This window comes from Scyliorhinus torazame, chromosome 3, assembly GCF_047496885.1.
Source record: "Scyliorhinus torazame isolate Kashiwa2021f chromosome 3, sScyTor2.1, whole genome shotgun sequence".
Taxonomy (NCBI): Eukaryota; Metazoa; Chordata; class Chondrichthyes; order Carcharhiniformes; family Scyliorhinidae; genus Scyliorhinus; species Scyliorhinus torazame.
In genome coordinates, this window is record NC_092709.1 from 188,641,765 (window position 1) to 188,659,514 (window position 17,750).

General features: G+C 45.4%; 1 protein-coding gene and 1 long non-coding RNA gene across 9 annotated transcripts in view; one reads left to right on the top strand and one right to left on the bottom strand.

The window, feature by feature from the left end:
* Positions 1 to 8,278, bottom strand: part of LOC140408854 (uncharacterized) — a 169,688-nt gene extending 161,410 nt beyond the window's left edge. For all 4 annotated transcript variants that reach the window (XR_011940223.1, XR_011940222.1, XR_011940221.1 and 1 more), the window contains exons 1-2: positions 8,077 to 8,278; positions 2,586 to 2,746 (exon numbers count right to left, since the gene is read on the bottom strand). This is a non-coding gene — a long non-coding RNA (uncharacterized lncRNA). The remainder of the gene's footprint in view (positions 1 to 2,585; positions 2,747 to 8,076) is intronic.
* Positions 1,989 to 17,750, top strand: part of LOC140408853 (putative methyltransferase NSUN7) — a 300,900-nt gene continuing 285,138 nt past the window's right edge. For 2 of the 5 annotated variants that reach the window (XM_072496644.1, XM_072496642.1), the window contains exons 1-2: positions 1,993 to 2,299; positions 13,718 to 14,086. In XM_072496644.1, coding sequence (XP_072352745.1) covers positions 13,777 to 14,086 — 310 coding nt within the window. In that variant the 5' untranslated portion in view covers positions 1,993 to 2,299; positions 13,718 to 13,776. The other 3 variants (XM_072496639.1, XM_072496641.1, XM_072496640.1) reach the window with 3 other exon arrangements.

Below are 17,750 nucleotides of genomic sequence, written 5' to 3' on the forward strand. Positions count from 1 at the left end.
CAATATTGGAGCGGTTCCCTGATCGATGGGCGGTCTTGAGTTGTCCGTTAACCTCTTTTGTGTTGGCTCCTGCTGGCGCCGAGGAGTCTGGCTTGGCCTTGTTTATCCCAAATGTTTCGATTGTTCCCGGGGATCGCTCATTAGTATGTAGATGGCTGCTACATTATTATGCAGATGGCTGCTTGTATCAATGCTGTCTGGGCTTTTGCAGAGTTTAATACACAGTAAACATGCATCTACTAGTTTCTGCCTCTGTTGGCTGAATTTCCCTTCAGCCTTTGCTGTTCTCCATTTTACGTCGGGAGTTGGCCAACCCAGGTGGCTACTGGGTTCAGCGGAGGGTTTCAAGGTGAGGTCGGGAATGCTTGTGACCATGTTTGAGGAGTTGTTCGTCGCGCGGGAGAGGGTGTGCATATAATATTCCGGGCTTCAGCTGCAGAGATAATGGATGCACTGTTAGTAAATTCCAAGAATCCTTAAATTCTGGAAATGTCCCAGAGGATTGGAAAACTGCCAATGTAATACCTTTATTCAAAAAAGTAGGGAGAGAAAAACAAGTAACTCCAGGCCGGTTGGCTTAATTTCTGTCATTGGGAAAATGTTAGGGTCCATTATATAGGATGTAATAGCAGAAAATTAATAAAAATCATAATTGTGGTTTTAGGATAAGGGGTAGCAGATTTAAAACAGGGATATGGAGTAATTACTTCTCTCAAAGGGTCATAAATCTGTGGAATTCACTACCCCAGAGTGTGATGGCTGCTGGAACACTGTGCATGGATACAGGGAAAAGGCAGAAGGTTGGCACTAAGTCATGAAGCTCATTTGGTGTGCTGGTGCAGACACGATGGGTCAAATTGTCTTTTTCTGTGCCATAATAGCCTTCTTCTGTGCCAAAGTCCAAAGATGTGCAGGTTAGGTGCATTGGCCATGCAAAATTGTCCCTTAGTGTCCAAAGATGTGCCGGTTAGATGGGGTTATAGAGATATGGTGGGGGAGTGGGCCTAGGTAGGATGTTCTTTCAGAGGATCGATGCAGACTTGATGGGCCGAATGGCCTCTGCTGTACTGGAGCGATTCTATGATAACAATTTTGTGATTCAGTGCAGGAGACAGCATTAACTCAGTGCAGACAGTAAAGGTAAAGTCGCCATAGTCCCAGATGACCATAGGCTACTCTCCCCTTTGAGGGGAGCTGACTGGTGGTGGTTTAAACTGAGGATCACCATACCACAGGCAAGAGGCAAGGAGAGAAGATGGGCCTTCAATCTCAGCTGGTATGGGAATTGAACCCACGCTGCTGGCCTTGTTCTGCATCACATACCAACTGTCTAGCCCACTGAGCTAACCCGGCCCTCAAAACTGGCCCACAAGTACAGACAATACAGGAGAGAGCATTAACTCAGTGTAGAGTGTACAGGAGAGCGCATAAACTCAGTACAGACAGTACAGGAGACCGCATTAACTTAATAGAGTATACAGGAGAGAGCATTAGCTCAGTACAGACAGTACAGGAGATAGCAGTTACTCAGTACAGAGTGTACAGGAGAGAGCATTAGCTCAGTACAGGAGATAGCAGTTACTCAGTACAGACAATATAGGAGAGAGCATTAGCTCAGTACAGAGTGTACAGGGCAGAACATTAGTCAGTACAGAGTGTACAGGGGAGAACATTAGTCAGTACAGTGTACAGGAGAGAGCATTTACTCAGTACACAGTGCAGGAGAAAGCATTAGCTGAGTACAGAGTGTACAGAAGAGAGCATTAGCTCAGTACAGAGGGTACAGGAGAGAGCATTAACTCAGTACAGACAATACAGAGAGAGCATTAGCTCAGTACAGAGAGTACAGGAAATAACAGTTACTCAGTACAGACAGTACAGGGGAGAACATTAGCTCAGTACAGTGTGTACAGGAAAGAGCATTAGCTGAGTACAGAGTGTACAGGGGAGAACATTTACTCAGTACCGTGTACAGGATAGAGCATTTACTCAGTACAGGAGAGAGCATTAGCTCAGTACAGGAGAGAGCATTAACTTAGTACAGGAAGGAGCATCAGTGTCGAAGAGCACGGATTGGGGGAGAGAGATTCGAGCGGAGCACCGCTCAGCACAACACTGCTCTCCCCTTCCTTTGCCCAATTCACATCGCCGCGACTTGCAAACATCTCGAGATTTGGCGGAAACTGGACACGGTAATGATTTCAGCGATTGTAGCAGTCTTTCTGCGCACCTCTAGCAACAGCCACAACTATTAAATCAAAGGCAAGCTTACTCGACTGTTACTGCATCAAAACGAGAGGTGGGGCAGGAGCATTTACTCTTCTGTAAAACTTGCATTTTTACTTTGAAAGTAAATGTACTATTTTATGCAAGATGTAGTGTTAAATCGATGTTGTAAAAGTTAAATGCTTATGTAAGAAATGTGTGAACTTGGTTGAGATTGAACTTGTGTTCAGTGGTGATTTCCTAGAATTCTTGTCTTCCCACTGCCTCGAAAACTGCTCAATTCTCAAACGTGTGGCATTAAGGTTTCACCTATCCTTGATTTGCCTTCTAACAACTGCCTCACATTCAACCTGCCTTACCTTTCACGCCGCGAACGATCTCCAATCGGTGCCGATCTGGCAACTCTGGGTTTGAATCTCTCCATTCATAGTCCTCACCCTCTCACAGTTCATAACCAGCCCGAACCAAAATTAGAAATTACAATAAAAAGTTCTGAGAATTTTCAGCAGGTAAGGCAGCACTGTGGAGAGAAACAGAATTAGTGACATTTCACCAGAATTGGATAGTTCGGTCTTTAAGCATGTAGCGAGGTGTAATAAGGTGAGGGGGTGTGGGGACAACGGTGAATAAATTTCCCCATCTCTCTCCAGCAATTCTGCCTAACCTGGTGAATATTTCCAACATTTTTTTATATTTCAGATTTTCAGCATCTGCAGTATTTTTCTTTTGAATCAGAAATACCAATCTTTATGACTTTGAGGGTGCATTATCCCTCCTTGACCTCAGTTATTCTGGCCTCGTTCAACACTCGTTTTCCAACTTGGTGAATTTTCTCTTACTTGGTCCTCCTCTGAACATTACTTTTTAATAATCTTTTATTATTGTCAAAAGTAGGCTCACATTAACACTTCAATGAAGTTACTGTGAAAATCCCCTAGTCGTCACATTCCAGCACCTGTTTGGGTACACCGAGAGAGAATTCAGAATGTCCAATTAACCTAACAAGCAGTCTTTCGGGACTTGTGGGTGGAAACTGGAGCACCAGGAGAAAACCCACGCAGTCACTGGGAGAAGTGCAGACTCCGCACAGACAGTGACTCAAGTCGGGAATTGAACCTGGGACCCTGGCGCTGTGAAGCAACAGTGCTAACCACTGCTACTGTGCCACCTGCTAGAAGCTCTCTGCCAAAAGCTTCTGTTCCTGCCCCGTGCCATCACTTTGGCAGTCCTTCAAATATCCATCCTTAGTCCTATGTCCATACCTAAATACCGTCCCTTGGTAAAGTCAGCTTACATCTTTATGCAAAAAGATACCCAGAAGCTCTACCTTTTGATGCATGATCAATTGCACAAAGACGAGAATTGAATACAACATAGGCTTTATTACACTAAGATGTGTGGCCTCCTACAGCAGCTGGCGAAATGGCTGCTGTACGGGGAGCACACATATTTATACTCCGCCTACTGGGCAGAGCCAGCAGGCAAGGACTACCCCCGTACCTGTAAAGTACAGAGCCTTATGACACATCTCCTAATATATACAACAGTGGTGATTACCACATTCACCCCCTGTTAAAATAGAGTCCGACGGGGGTGGCGGAGACTATATACAGAACAAGTTTTAATATATAGAGGCAAAAAAAATGTTTGAGTCCAGTACAAAGTGCTTGAACAGTCCCGAACCAATTACAGATTTAGCCGGTCCGGGGCCTTGATGTGACGTTGGGAGCAACGCAGTGGTGGCGGCGATTCCGGTGTCGATGTAGTCCTTGGTGACTCAGGGAGTGTGCCGAAATCCTCCTCATCCTCGGGCGTGGGCAGGGGGAGGACTGATGGTCCCGGGGGGGGTTGCTGCTGGGTGTGCCGGGGGAGGGGAGGGTGGCGCCGGGCCGGAGGGGTGTGTGTGGGGGGAACCTGTTGGTGTCAGGTCCCTGAGGGAGACAGTATCCTGGCGGCCGTCGCTACGTAGGCATACTGGGGGTTAGCGTGGAGTAACTGCACCCTTTCAACCAACAGGTCCGCCTTGTGGAGTCGTACATGCTTACGGAGGAGTACGGGTCCTGGAGCTGCGAGCCAAGTCGGGAGCGACACCCTGGATGTGGACTTCCTGGGGACGGCAGAGACGTTCATGGGGTGTGTCGTTAGTCGCAGTGCATAGGAGCGACCGAATGGAGTGCAGTGCATCGGGGAGGACCTCCTGCCAGCGGGAGGCCGGGAGATTCCTGGACCGTAGGGCCAGCTGGACGGCCCTCCAGACCGTCCCATTCTCCCTCTCCACCTGCCCGTTTCCCCAGGGGTTATAGCTGGTAGTCCTGCTGGAGGCGATACCTCTGCTGAGCAGGAACTGACGCAGCTCATCACTCATGAATGAGGATCCCCTGTCACTGTGGATGTAGGCGGGGAAGCCGAACTGAGTGAAGATGGTGTTGAGGGCTTTGATGACGGTGGCAGGCGTCATGTCGGGGCATGGGAGGCGAAGGGGAATCTGGAGTACTCATCGACCACACTGAGGAAATACGTGTTATGGTCGCTGGAGGGGAGGGGCCCGTTGAAATCCACGCTGAGGCGTTCAAAGGGGCGGGAGGCCTTCACCAGGCCCGCGCGGTCCGGCAGGTAGAAGTGCAGTTTGCACTCCGCGCAGACCTGGCAGTCTCTGGTGATTGCTCGTTCCTCCTCGACGGAGTAGGGCAGATTGCGGGCCTTTATGAAGTGGTACAACCTTGTGACTCCCGGGTGACAAAGGTTGTCATGCAGGGTCCGGAGTCTGTCCATCTGTGCGCTGGCACATGTACCTCGGGATAGGGCATCGGGGGGGCTCGTTGAGCTTACCGGGGCGATACAAAATCTCGTAGCTGTAGGTGGAGAGCTCGATCCTCCACCGCAAGATTTTATCGTTTTTGATCTTACCCCGCTGTGTGTTGTTAAACATGAAAGCTACCGACCGTTGGTCAGTGAGGAGAGTGAATCTCCTGCGGCCAGGTAATGCCTCCAATGCCGCACAGCTTCAATGATAGCCTGGGCCTCTTTTTCGACAGAGGAGTGTCGAATTTCGGAAATCGAGGCAAGAAAAGAACCCCAGGCAGCGTTTGAGGGCCTTGGGGCAGTGGGGAAGGGGGAGTTCCATGAGGGGGCGCATGCGGTCGTGGTGGGCCCCAGAACTCCGTTCTGGACCACATAGCCGAGGATGACTAAGTGGTTCGTGCTGAATACGCACTTCTCCTTGTTATAGGTGAGGTTTACGAAAGTGGCGGTGTGGAGAAATTTGGCACGGTTGACATCATGGTCCTGCTGATCGTGGCCGCAGATGGTGACATTATCTAGGTACGGGAAAGTGGCCCGCAGCCCGTACTGGTCAACCATTCGGTCCATCTCCCTTTGGAAGATCGAGACCCCGTTGGTGAGAGGCGGCCATCTGGTTTGAAGGCAGTGTATAGGCGGTCCGCCTTACGGATGGGGAGCTGGTGGTAGTCGGATTTTAGGTCTACAGTTGAGAAGACCCAGTACTGTGCAATCTGATTGACCACATCAGATATGCGTGGGAGGGGGTACGCGTCGAGCTGCGTGTACCGATTGATGGTCTGGCTATAGTCCATGACCATTCGGTGTTTCTCCCCAGTTTTAACCACTACCACTTGGTCTCCCCAGGGGCTGTTGCTGGCCTCGATGATGCCTCCCCGAAGCAGCTGCTGGACCTCAGACCTGATGAAGGTCCTGTCCTGGGCGCTGTACCGTCTGCTCCTGGTGGCGACGGGTTTGCAATCCGGGGTTAGGTTTGCGAATAGGGAAGGTGGGTCGACCTTTAGGGTCGCGAGGCCGCACACAGTAAGGGGTGGTAGGGGCCCGCCGAATTTCAATGTTAGGCTCTGGAGGTTACACTGGAAGTCCAGGCCGAGTAGCATGGCAGCGCAGAGGTTGGGGAGGACGTAGAGGCAGTAGTCACTGAATTCTACGCCCTGGATCGTAAGCGTGGCTATACAGTATCCCCGGATCATCACGGAGTGGGACCCGGAGGCCAGGGAGATTCTCTGATTGGCGGGGTGTACTGTGAGGGAGCAGTGCCTTACCGTATCGGAATGGATGAAGCTTTCGGTGCACCCGGAGTCCAGCGGACAGGAGATCTCGTGCCCATCGATATTCACGCTTGTCGAGGCGTCGGCTAGAGTGTGCGGGCGAGACTGGTTAATTGTGACCGAGGCGAGTCGTGCCCGGTCGTCGCTGGTGTCGGATGGAAGGGTCCTGGTATGGTGGTGGTGCCCATGTGCCGTGGGGGAGACAAGATGGCGGCGACTGAAGATCCTGAGGTGGACAAGATGGCGGCGCCCACTGGCCACACGTGGCGGGGGTTGAAAAAGATGGCGGCGCCCATGGGCCGGACGTGGTCCAAGGAGGGGAAGATGGCGGCGCCCACTGGCCGCACCTGGTCCGAGGAGGGGAAGATTGCGGCGACTGAGCGGGCCTGGCACCCTGCAGTGAAGTGCCCCTTCTTGCCTCAGGCCTTGCAAAGGGCGCTGCGGGCCGGGCAGCGTTGGCGGGGGTGTTTTTGCTGCCCTCAGAAGTAACATCTGGGGCTCCGAGATTGGCTGGCTGGCGTGTGGCAGAGGCAAAGGGTTGGCCGAGTGGGGTCCCCGGTGGGGCGGCCGTCTGCGGAGTCCACGAGGCGTAGGAGGAGTGGGCCGCGCGGCCGGGGGTGTAGGCCTGGATATTGCGCGAGGCAATTGTCATCGATAGCGCCAGCTTTTTAGTTTCTGTGAGGTCGAGCGTGGTCCCCTCTAAAAGTCGCTGGCGGATGTGGTCTGACCCTATCCCCGTGACGAAAGCGTCCCGCATGAGGAGGTTCGAATGTTCCGTGGCCGTGACAGCCTGACAGTCACAGTCTCTGACCAGGGGAATTAAAGCGCGCCAGAAATCTTCTACGGACTCACCAGGGAGCTGACTACGAGTAGAGAGTATGTGGCTGGCGAAGAGCGTGTTCGTCCACTGGGCGTAGTTCTCTTTCAGTAGCGCCATACCTTCATCGTAGGTCGGCGCGTCCTGGATAAGTGGAAAAACGTTGGAGCTCAGCCGCGAGTAGAGGATCTGGATCTTCTGAGCTTCCGGGATTGGGTCTGGTGCAGACCTGATGTAAGCTTCGAAACAAGCTAGCCAATGTTCAAAGTCCTTTTTGGCGTTGCTTGATTGCGGATCCAGCTGCAGGCGATCCGGCTTGATGCGGAGGTCCATCTTCTGAAAACTTCAGTGTAATAAATTGATGCACGATCAATTGCACAAAGATGAGAGTTACATACAACTGAGGCTTTATTACACTAAGATGTGTTGCCTCCTACAGCAGCTGCCGAAATGGCTGCTGTACGGGGAACACACATATTTATACTCTGTCTACTGGGCGGAGCCAGTAGGCAGGGACTACCCCCGTACCTGTAGTACAGGGCCTTACCACACATCTCCTAATATATACAACAGTGGTGATTACCACACCTTTCCATCCTCACTTTTGATGCTCCCATGTCCAGCTGCTTGACTGATGCACAATTTTGCGTGAGCCCAATTTTATACAGCTGAAGATTGGAAATACTGAAGTCTTTGTCTATCCCTTCGTACTTCAAACCTCAGTCACCAATTTCATCATTTCTCTCCTTCCCTTAAATTTTGCCATACCTTAGAGTAAATCACAGTGTTGATAACCACTTCTTATTAAACTTTACTCTGAATTTCTGACACCCATATTGTCTTTCAGAATGACTACCCCAGCTACGAACTCTGCAACATTGGCTGCATGTATTTGTTGCCTCCGGACTACCAAATTTTCATGGCTGACATCCCATTCTCCATGAGACATTAATTTCAGCTCACCCCAGACTTTTCGCTGCCTGTATCCTATTTTGCACCATGTTCTGTTCATCATCACCCTTGCTGTTGCTGCCCGACATTGAGTTACAATCTCCCATTAAACTTTTACAAAATTGTTTCATAGTCTTTTCCCTTCTACTGCTAACATCCTCCAGTCGTACAAGCCTCTTCTATCTTTGCTTCTCTGGCTTTTTTAAGTGTGTAAAACAATGAGATGTTGGCCAGTTAATGACTGGTGATGTAATGGAAAAACTGCTACTAAAAGTGGTTATTGTGACCTCACAGACAAACTGATGTTTCATGGGAAATAATTTTTTTTGTAGTTATTTAACAAAAAACAGCTTTGAGTTACTGAATACCACACATTAATGAAAATGTAAACAGAATGAGGGCACAGTGAAGGTAATTAAGGCACGAGGTATTTTAGTTTCAATTTCAGCTTTAGAGCCGGGCCCAGAGGTTCCAATGAAAGTAGTTGAGGCATTAAGTTTTTTATTCAGTTTCATCAGATGTTTTCAAGAAAAGATGCACAACTTGCAATACAAATTGAAGTTAATGGAGTAAATTGGTAATTTTCCTGACAATTCAAACAAGGTAGGCAACTTGTGCATTGTCAAGTGTGAGAAACACCGCTCACTTGATAATAATTTACACTTAGTCAAATTCTGAAGAAGTATTTATTTCAATCGATCTTGCAAGAACGGGTGCCGCCGGTAAACAATAGGAGACACAAAGAATTCACACAGCATCACTTTGTTATATACAATCCGTGAGAATACAATCCGTGAGAAACATATCCCACAAACTGCAGAAAGGGCAGTTCCCTTATCAGTGATTCCTTATTTGGACTTGTTATGTTCATTTTGTCTTCCCGAAGGTCAGTCCTGTACATAGTTACAACAACTCGCTCACTGTAGCGTACACAGAACTTGACATGTTAATTTCCCATCAGGCCTTATTGTTGACATCTTAATTGTGAACCAGAGTTTATACATGTAAAGACAACACAAAATGGTCACTTCTCACAATTCCCCCTTTTTTTCTTTTTACTCTTGTTGCTTTTTACACTATGTAGCCCCTTCTAACCTACCCCAAAATTGTCCAACATCCTCTCAACCTCCTTTTCTATGGGGTTGTCCTCTCTTTCAGTCTTCCCTCTTTCTAGTAGGCAAATTGTATCCTGGCCTCCCTTACCCAGGGGTAATGGCATCTGCTTAGTCAAGGCTGTTTCGATGAGCCTCTGCACCAAGCCTCTTACACACGGGATGATGCAACAGCCTATTGCCGCCAATGCTCCTATCACCACGATGATGGAGGTGAGGATGGATACAATTAACCCTTTCCATTTCCCAAACATTGATTCAAGCCACTCAGTCATGGATGTGTCTGCCCCTGAGTTGTCTGCCATTTCCTCAGCCAGAGTGGTTAATCCTTGTAGCGCACGGGTAATCGATCCATCGGGTGCCGTGTTGTTGGGGATAAACGTGCAACACTGTCCCTTGAGCATAACGCATGCACCACCTTTCTCTGCCAAAATCATATCCAGAGCCAATCTATTCTCCCAGGTCATTCTGGTTGCATCTAGTTGTTCTGCTATGCCCTTCACGGCGTCCCTGGTATAATTGATGAACCTCTGTTGATTATAGTATATATAGTTTATCCATTCCACATTCTTATTGATTGGAACCCACCAGAAGAGGGACTCGAACCCAGCTGCAATCTGATTTTGGGCTTTGAACTCATCTGGTAATCCTCTGGGAATGCCAAGGGAGTCCAGGTAAATCCTGTCATCAAATGAGGTGGGTATGCCCCGTTTAGATCGTTCCCCTTTTACACTCCCCCGCTCCTCTTGCCTTTCATAGGCTATACTGAACGGAATGGCGAGCTGAACTAATGCGCATGTCCCTTTCCATTGGGGGGGGTAGAGTGGGTCTTAGAATCTTTCCTCCGCAATACCACCATATATCCGCACGTGGTATTTTTAGTGATGAGTAATTGCCCTGGGTTGCCACGTTCTTAGTCTCAATACAAGTCTTGAGTTCTCCCATATCTTTACTTAGCCCCGTATCAGAACGATTTATACATGATTTGTGATGCATCATGGTAACCAAGAAGGAGGGAGGGTTTGCTGATGGTTTCTTGTTAACAGGAGGAAACATCAGAGATAGGGCAGTGCAGATCTTGTTGCCCCAGGCTGTCTCATCTTGGTACAAGGCCATCATGCATTCCATGCTCCCTCTATTTTCTTTCCATCGCATTGGAAAGGGCTCCAGATGGGCCTGTGGTCTACCTGATGCGCAAGCATAACAATTGTCTTTCTTCAGCGTCTGGGCCGAATACCTCACCCACTCAATCCACGCATTCTGTCCCTCATAGCCGGTTTCTATCTCAAAGGCTTGCTCTAACTCTTTTACTTCAATTATTTTGACTCCCTGTCCTTCCTCCGCCTTGTCGTTCCTAGTTCCGTTAGTGGGAGTTGCCCCCTGGTCTAATGAGATACGGAAGCAGCATTCAGTCTCGCCATTTCTCATTTTTACCCCGAATATCTCATGTCTAAGTGAACAAACCCTATTGCCTGTCTCGACCCAGGCCGTGTGTATTACGGTGATGTATACGGGGTGACAAGTTCCAGCCTTGCACGTTGAGGGGGAATTTCCATTAATCTGGTGAGTAAATAAATTGTGTCAAATAATTACTTTTAAGAAATAGCCGTGAACATGTAAACATCATAAAATGGTTACAACACAGAAGATGACCATTGGGTCTGTCGTGTCTGTGCCAGGTCTCTGCAAGAGCAACTCAGCTAGTCTCCCTCTGCTGCCTTTTCCCCATAGTCCTGCAAGTTATTTCTCTTCAGACAATTACCAAGTACCCTTTCAAAACTATTGCTGAATGGCTCAGGCAATGCATTCCAGATCCTAATCACTTGCAGTGCAAAAAGAATTATCTCATGTTTCTTTGGTTCTTTTGCCATTCATCTTAAATCTGTGTACTTTCGTTCTAAACCCTTCTGCCAATGGGAAGAGTTTTCTATATAAAACCATAAGACATAGAAGCAGACTTAGGCCACTCGGCCCATCAAGTCTGCTCCACCATTCAATCATGGCTGATATTTTTCTCATCCCCATTCTCCTGCCTCCTCCCATAACCCCTGATTGCCTTATTAATCAAGAATCTATCTATCTCTGTCTTAAAGACACTCTGTGATTTGGTCTCCGCAGCCTTCTGCGGCAAAGAGTTCCACAGATTCACCACTCTCTGGCTGAAGAAAGTCTTCCTCATCTCAGTTTTAAAGGATCATCTCTTTAAGTCTGAGATTGTGTATCTGGTTCTAGTTTTTCCTACAAGTGGAAACATCCTCCCCATGTCCACTCTATCCAGGCCTCTCAGTATCTTGTAAGTTTCAATAAGATCCACCCTCATCCTTCTAAACTCCGAGTACAGATCCTGAGTCCTCAAATGTGCCTCATATGACAAGCTGTTCATTCCAGGGATCATTTTTGTGAACCTCCTTTGGACCTTTTCCAAGGCCAGCACATCTTTCCTTAGATACAGGGCCCAAAACTGCACATAATACTCCAAATGGGGTCTGACCAGAGCCTTATACAGCCTCAGAAGCACATCCCTGGTCTTGTATTCTAGCCCTCTTGACATGAATGCTAACATTGTATTTGCCTTCCTTAATGCCGACTGAACCTGCATGTTAACCTTAAGAGAATTGTGAACAAGGACTCTCAAGTCCCTTTGTGCTTCTGCTTGCCTAAGCATTTCCCCATTTAGAAAATAGTCTATCCCTAAATTCCTCCTTACAATGTGCATAACCTCACACTTTTCCATATTGTATTTCATCTGTCGCTTCATTGCCCACTTTCCTGTCCTGCCCAAATCCTTCTGCAGCCCCTTTGCTTTCTCAATACTACCTGTCCCTATACAGATCTTTGTATCATCTGCAAACTTAGCAACAGTGCCTTCAGTTTCTTCTTCCAGATTATTAATGTATATTATGAAAAGTTGTTGTCCCAGCACCGACCCCTGAGGCACACCACGAGTCTCCGGCTGCCATTCTGAAAAAGACCCCTTTACCCTCACTCTCTGCCTTCTGCCAGTCAGCCAATCCTCTTTCCATGCCAGGATCTCACCCTTAACACCATGGGCTCTTAACTTATTTAACCAGACCCTCATGATTTTGAGCACTTCAATCAAATCCCTCTCAACCTTCTCTTTAAAGAGAACAACCTCAGCTTCTCCAATCTATTCTCATGTCTGCTCCCTATCCCTGGGACCATTTTTTTGATTTTTTTCTGGACCTATTTGAATTTCTTCACATCTGAAAAGTGTGGTGCCAAGAATTAAATAAAATACTTGGTTTTATAAAGGTTTAGCATAATTTCCTTGCTCTTGAATACTCCTCTATGAAGCCCAGGATCCTGAATTGCTTTCTCAATCTGCCTTGCCACCTTCACGGATTTGTGTGCACACGTCGACAGGCCCCATTGCTCTTGCACCCCCTTTTTAATTTGTATGGAGGTGATGAAATAGCTGAGGATTGAATGACCTTAAAACACAAAAATGCAAGTTCCCTCCGTGCTTGAGTTTATGCAAAGACAGAAACAGAAGATTTATATTGCATCTTTCATGACCCGAGGTTGGCCCAAAGCACTTTACAGCTGATAAAAGTTTATTAATTGTCGGAAAAATGGCAGCTAATTTACACATATCAAGGCTGCACCAGCAGCAGTGAGGCAATGTGCAGATAATCTGTTTTGGTAGAGGGAGAGAGATAAATAATTGCCAGATATCTGGAAGGATACCCTTGCTCTTCCTTGACATTGACCTGAGAGAGAGTAAATTGGGCCAAGGTTTAATTAACATCTCATTTGAAAGACCCCCTACAGTGCCACATTTCCTTAACACTGCAATAAAGTATCAATTTGGATTATATGCCCAAGTCTCTGGAGTGAAACTTGAACCCAGCACCTAAAGTTGAAAGTGTTACCATTATAATAAACAGATGAACCATTTGGATTCGATCCTCCCTCTGTCTTTGGTAAATGATCTGAGTTGTGGAGGCACTGGTCACATTGCAGTTGAACTCAATATTCACAAATTATGGATGGCACATTTGTCTAGTATTTCATTTCTAATTGGTGTCCATTGAATGCTGCTGTTAGTTTGTATGCACAGATATTGGGTGAGGTTAAAATAAGCTTGGATCTTTGATACATTTAGCAGTCAAATAACCTGTTGGTACCACCATGATTCTCATGAATAAAGGTTGCTCAGTTGAGGGCAGGAACCTGCTGGTTAGCACCAATGGAGCTATACTTTAATCAAAAATCAACGCCTGCAGGAGCAGAGACAGGAAAATCTAGTAGATAACATTGGCCAGGTTTGGGGGCAGGGTAAGTTTTAAAAGAGAAATAAGCGTTAAAACTAAAACAGTAATTCATCGTGAAAGTTCAAAAATATAGAGAAAATAAAATTTTGGATTGTGGCAGCTCATTTTTTATGGGCAAGGTTTTGGAAAGTGATGTTTTTGTACTTGAATTATCAGTTTGTATGGTCATTGGGTATTGAGTGGTTTTAGTTTTAATTCAGAGAATTTGTCATCTGCTGGTGTGAACTTACATTTTGGTCTCTGCAGGGAAACAGGAACTTGTTTGAATATTTCAGTCTGTCATCCAATTACAAGGGAATCCTGAAATGCCGCATGCAAGTTGTGAAACAGGCTCTTTAATTGGAATTACTTCTGAGATCGCAAATCTTGATGAATTGACCATCTCACGTAAGCCACTTGCCATTGAGAAGGATGCTGCTTTGCACGGTGAGAAGAACGGCTACCCTGATTACATATACAAGGTTTCAGCGGATATATTTCAGAGTATACATGTTGAGAAACCACCTTCTAGAAGGCTCATAAACTATGAAAAGGATCCAGGATTGGCCATCCCAGAAATCAAAGATGAGAAATTCCAACGCTGGGTGTATGAGCTCGCCTTCAGTGCTCTGAAATGTAAGTAAAACGGATGGATTTTTTAAAAAAGAAAGGTTGAAAAATACAAGAAAATACATGGTTAGGAAGTATAAATGAAAGGAAATAAAATTACGAAGAGGAAAGGGAAAATAATTACAATTGGTGAAAGACCTCCAGATCAATACCTAAATATTAGTTCAGCTGCAACCATGTCATAAATACAATGTAGAATCACTGGGATGATGTAATGGATGAAATGGAATCGCATGACGAGGGTTTTTTATTTTTAGGATTTAAAAACATTTGTTCTTGTGATGTGGGTACTGCTGAGAAGATGGTGGTGAGTCATCGTCCTCAACTGCTGCAGTCCATGTGGTGCAGGTCCTCCCACAGTGCTGGGAGGAAGAATGGCAATATTGTTCCAAGTTAGAATTTCAGTTATTGCACCAGAGGAGGCTATTGCGAGATCTAATACTACGTTCAAAATATGCAAAAGCTTGAGAATTAAAAATGAACTATAAACAAGGAGATATAAACATTGTTATAGCACCAGAAGTACAAAAGGGAGTTTTCTTTTTCATACAAAAGATTCAGATATGGAATACATAACCCCAATCATGAATATTAAATAAACATAAAATTTAGTAAACATCTGCATAAAAAATATTTTAAAATGTAATGAGAGAGGAGAGTAATGACTTTGAATAATGACTACTTCTAGATCGGGCACAAAGGGCTCAAAGATGTTTACCAAAACATCTGCTTCTATATTGCTAATTGAAGAAGAATGGCAAAGTTGGATAGCGGCATACCATGGACAGTGCTGTGTAAATAAAAACAAGAGGAAAGAAAATGAACAAAATGTTATGAAAGATGGAATTCGGGGGTATTGTGTTTTTCTTCTCCTTGTACTTAGGTAAATACCAAGTCACCAACCACACACACAAGGTTAACGCAAACATATCTAGGTTAACGCAAACATATCTAGATTCATTTATTAAGGATTTGAGAAGTTGGTAGCAGTGTTGCACAATTGGAGAACTTGTGCACTTGTCTGATTTGGTAAGAACAAACCCGATCTTCACTATAAAGGATACAAGTGGCATCCCAGAAATAACAGTAAATCAGGAAATGGAAGGAAGGAGGAACACAAGAAAACTACAATCATCGGGGAAGTGGTACTGTGCAAATTATTGGAGCTGAGGATTGGCAAGTCCCCGGGGTTGTGATGGACTTCAGCCCAGGGTTTTCAAAGAAGTGTCTAGAGAAATAGCCAATGCATTGGTTTTAATTTTCTAAAATTTCCTAGATTTGGGGGAGGTTCTATTAGATTGGAAAATAGTAAATGTAACTTTTTTTTAAATTCAGAAAGCAAGGAAAGCATGAAATTACAGGCCAGTTAATTTAACATCTGCTATCAGGAAAATGTTAGAAGCCATTATTAAAGATGGTGTAGCAGGGCACTTAGATAAATTGAAGGTATTCAGGCAGCGTCAACATGGTTTTGTGAAAGGGAAAACATGTTTAACCAATTTATTGGAATTCTTTGATGGGGTCACATGTGCTGTGGATAAAAGTGAACCAGTGAATATACTGTCCTTAGATTTCCAGAAGGCATTTGATAAGATGCCACATCAAATAAAAGCTCATGGTGTAGAGGGTAACATATTGGCATGGATAGAAGATTGGCTACCCACCAGGAAACAGAAAATAGGCATTATTTGGGTCATTTTCTGATTGGCATGATGTAACGAGTGGTATGGCACAGGACTGGGGCCTCAACTTTTTACAATTTATATGAATGACTTGAATGAAGTTAGTGAAGTCATGTTTGTTAAATTTGCTGATGCTACCAAGATAGGTAGGATAAGTAAGATATGAAGAGGACATACGGAGGCTACAAATGGGTATAGATAGATTAGGTAAGTGGGCAACAATCTGGCAAATTGAGCATATATTGGGAAAATATGATATTGTCCATTTTGGTAGGAAGAATTATTAAAAAGCATATTATCTAAATAGTGAACAATTACAGAGCTCTGTGATGCAGAGAGATCTGGGTGTCCTAGTGCATGAGTCGCAAAACATTAGTATGCAGATATAACAAGTAATTAGGAAAACAAATAGAAAGTTAGTGTTTATTATGAGGGGAATTGAATGCAAAAGTAGTGAAGTTATGCTTCAGTTACACAGGACATTGGTGGGACCACATCTGGCATACTGTGTACAGTACTTTTTTTGGTTTCCTTATTGGTCGCAGTTCAGAGAAGGTTTACTGGACTAATACCTGGAATGGACATGTTGCCTTGTGAGGAAAGGTTGGATAGGCTAGGCTAGTATTCTCTGGAATTTAGAAGAAAGAGTAAGAGGCGACCTGATTGAAACATATACGATCCTGAGGAGACTTGACAGGGTGGATGTGGATAGGATGTTTCCTCTTGTGGGGAGTCTAGAACTAGGGGTCACTGTTTAAAAACAAGAGGTCATCCACTTAAGACGGATGAGGAGAAATGTTTTCTCTCAAGAGCCGTGAGTCTCTGGAACTCTCTTCCTCAAAAGGCAATGGAAGCATGATCTTTGAATATTTTTAAGACAAAGCTAGATAGATTCTTGATAAGCTAGGGGTTGATAAGCTAGGGGGTGAAAGGTTATCGGGGGTAGGCAGGAATGTGGAGTTGAGATTACAGTCAGATCCACCGTGATCTTATTGAATGGTGGAGCTGGCTGAAGGATCCCAGTGATCCACTCCTGCTCCTAATTTGTACATTTGTATGTAAAACATAACCACACCGATTTAAAAAAAAAAAAAAAATTTAGAGTACCCAATTTATTTTTTCCAATTAATGGGCAATTTAGCATGGCCAATCCACCTAGCCTGCACATCTTTAGGTTGTGGGGGTGAAACCCATGTAAACACGGGGAGAATGTGCAAACTCCACAAGGACAGTGACCCGGAGCCGGGATCGAACCTGGGGTCTCGCTGGCGTGAGGCAGCAGTGCTAACCACTGCGCCACTGTGCGGCCCATAACCACACCGATTTAAAGGTGCAACATAATATCCTCTTTCTTTTCAATAAATAACTCCTCTTATAAAGAGCCATAACTATTTGCGATATCTGGAAATGTTTATTTGCACATTAGAGTTACTGGCTCAGAAACCCATAAACATACAAGTCCGTGAAGTATACCGGTAGTCTTCTTATATGCCCAACTTAGTAATGTTAGCTTGAAGTTGTTAAATTTTCCCACCGTGGTCTGTGGGAGTGTCACACTTAGATGTTGCTTTGGATTTTGCCTTGGATCTTGCCCAGGATACAATTGAGTTACAGAATAGTTGAGGTTTCAATACTTCCCTGATTTGTCCTCTGTTTCGTCCCAGTTGTGATATTGAGGGCGATGGTCTTGCATGACCACTCTTGATAGATCCTCGTCACTTTGGCTGGTTACAATGCACGTTCTGTGGGATGCTAAACTCGAACCCATTGTTGTATCTTTAAACTTGGCAACTCTTTGCCTGCTTTTCTGTCATGAATGTCTTTCATCCTTTCTTTTTAAAAGTTCTTTTCCAGCTTCTGAAAGATGGATGGAAACTAGGTGGAATTATTTGCATTAGTCTGCCAAACATAAGTTGCGCTGGTGATGGAATGATTGCACCTAGAGGTGTTGCTCAAAGGTAGAGCACTGCAATGTTTAGATCTTGTTT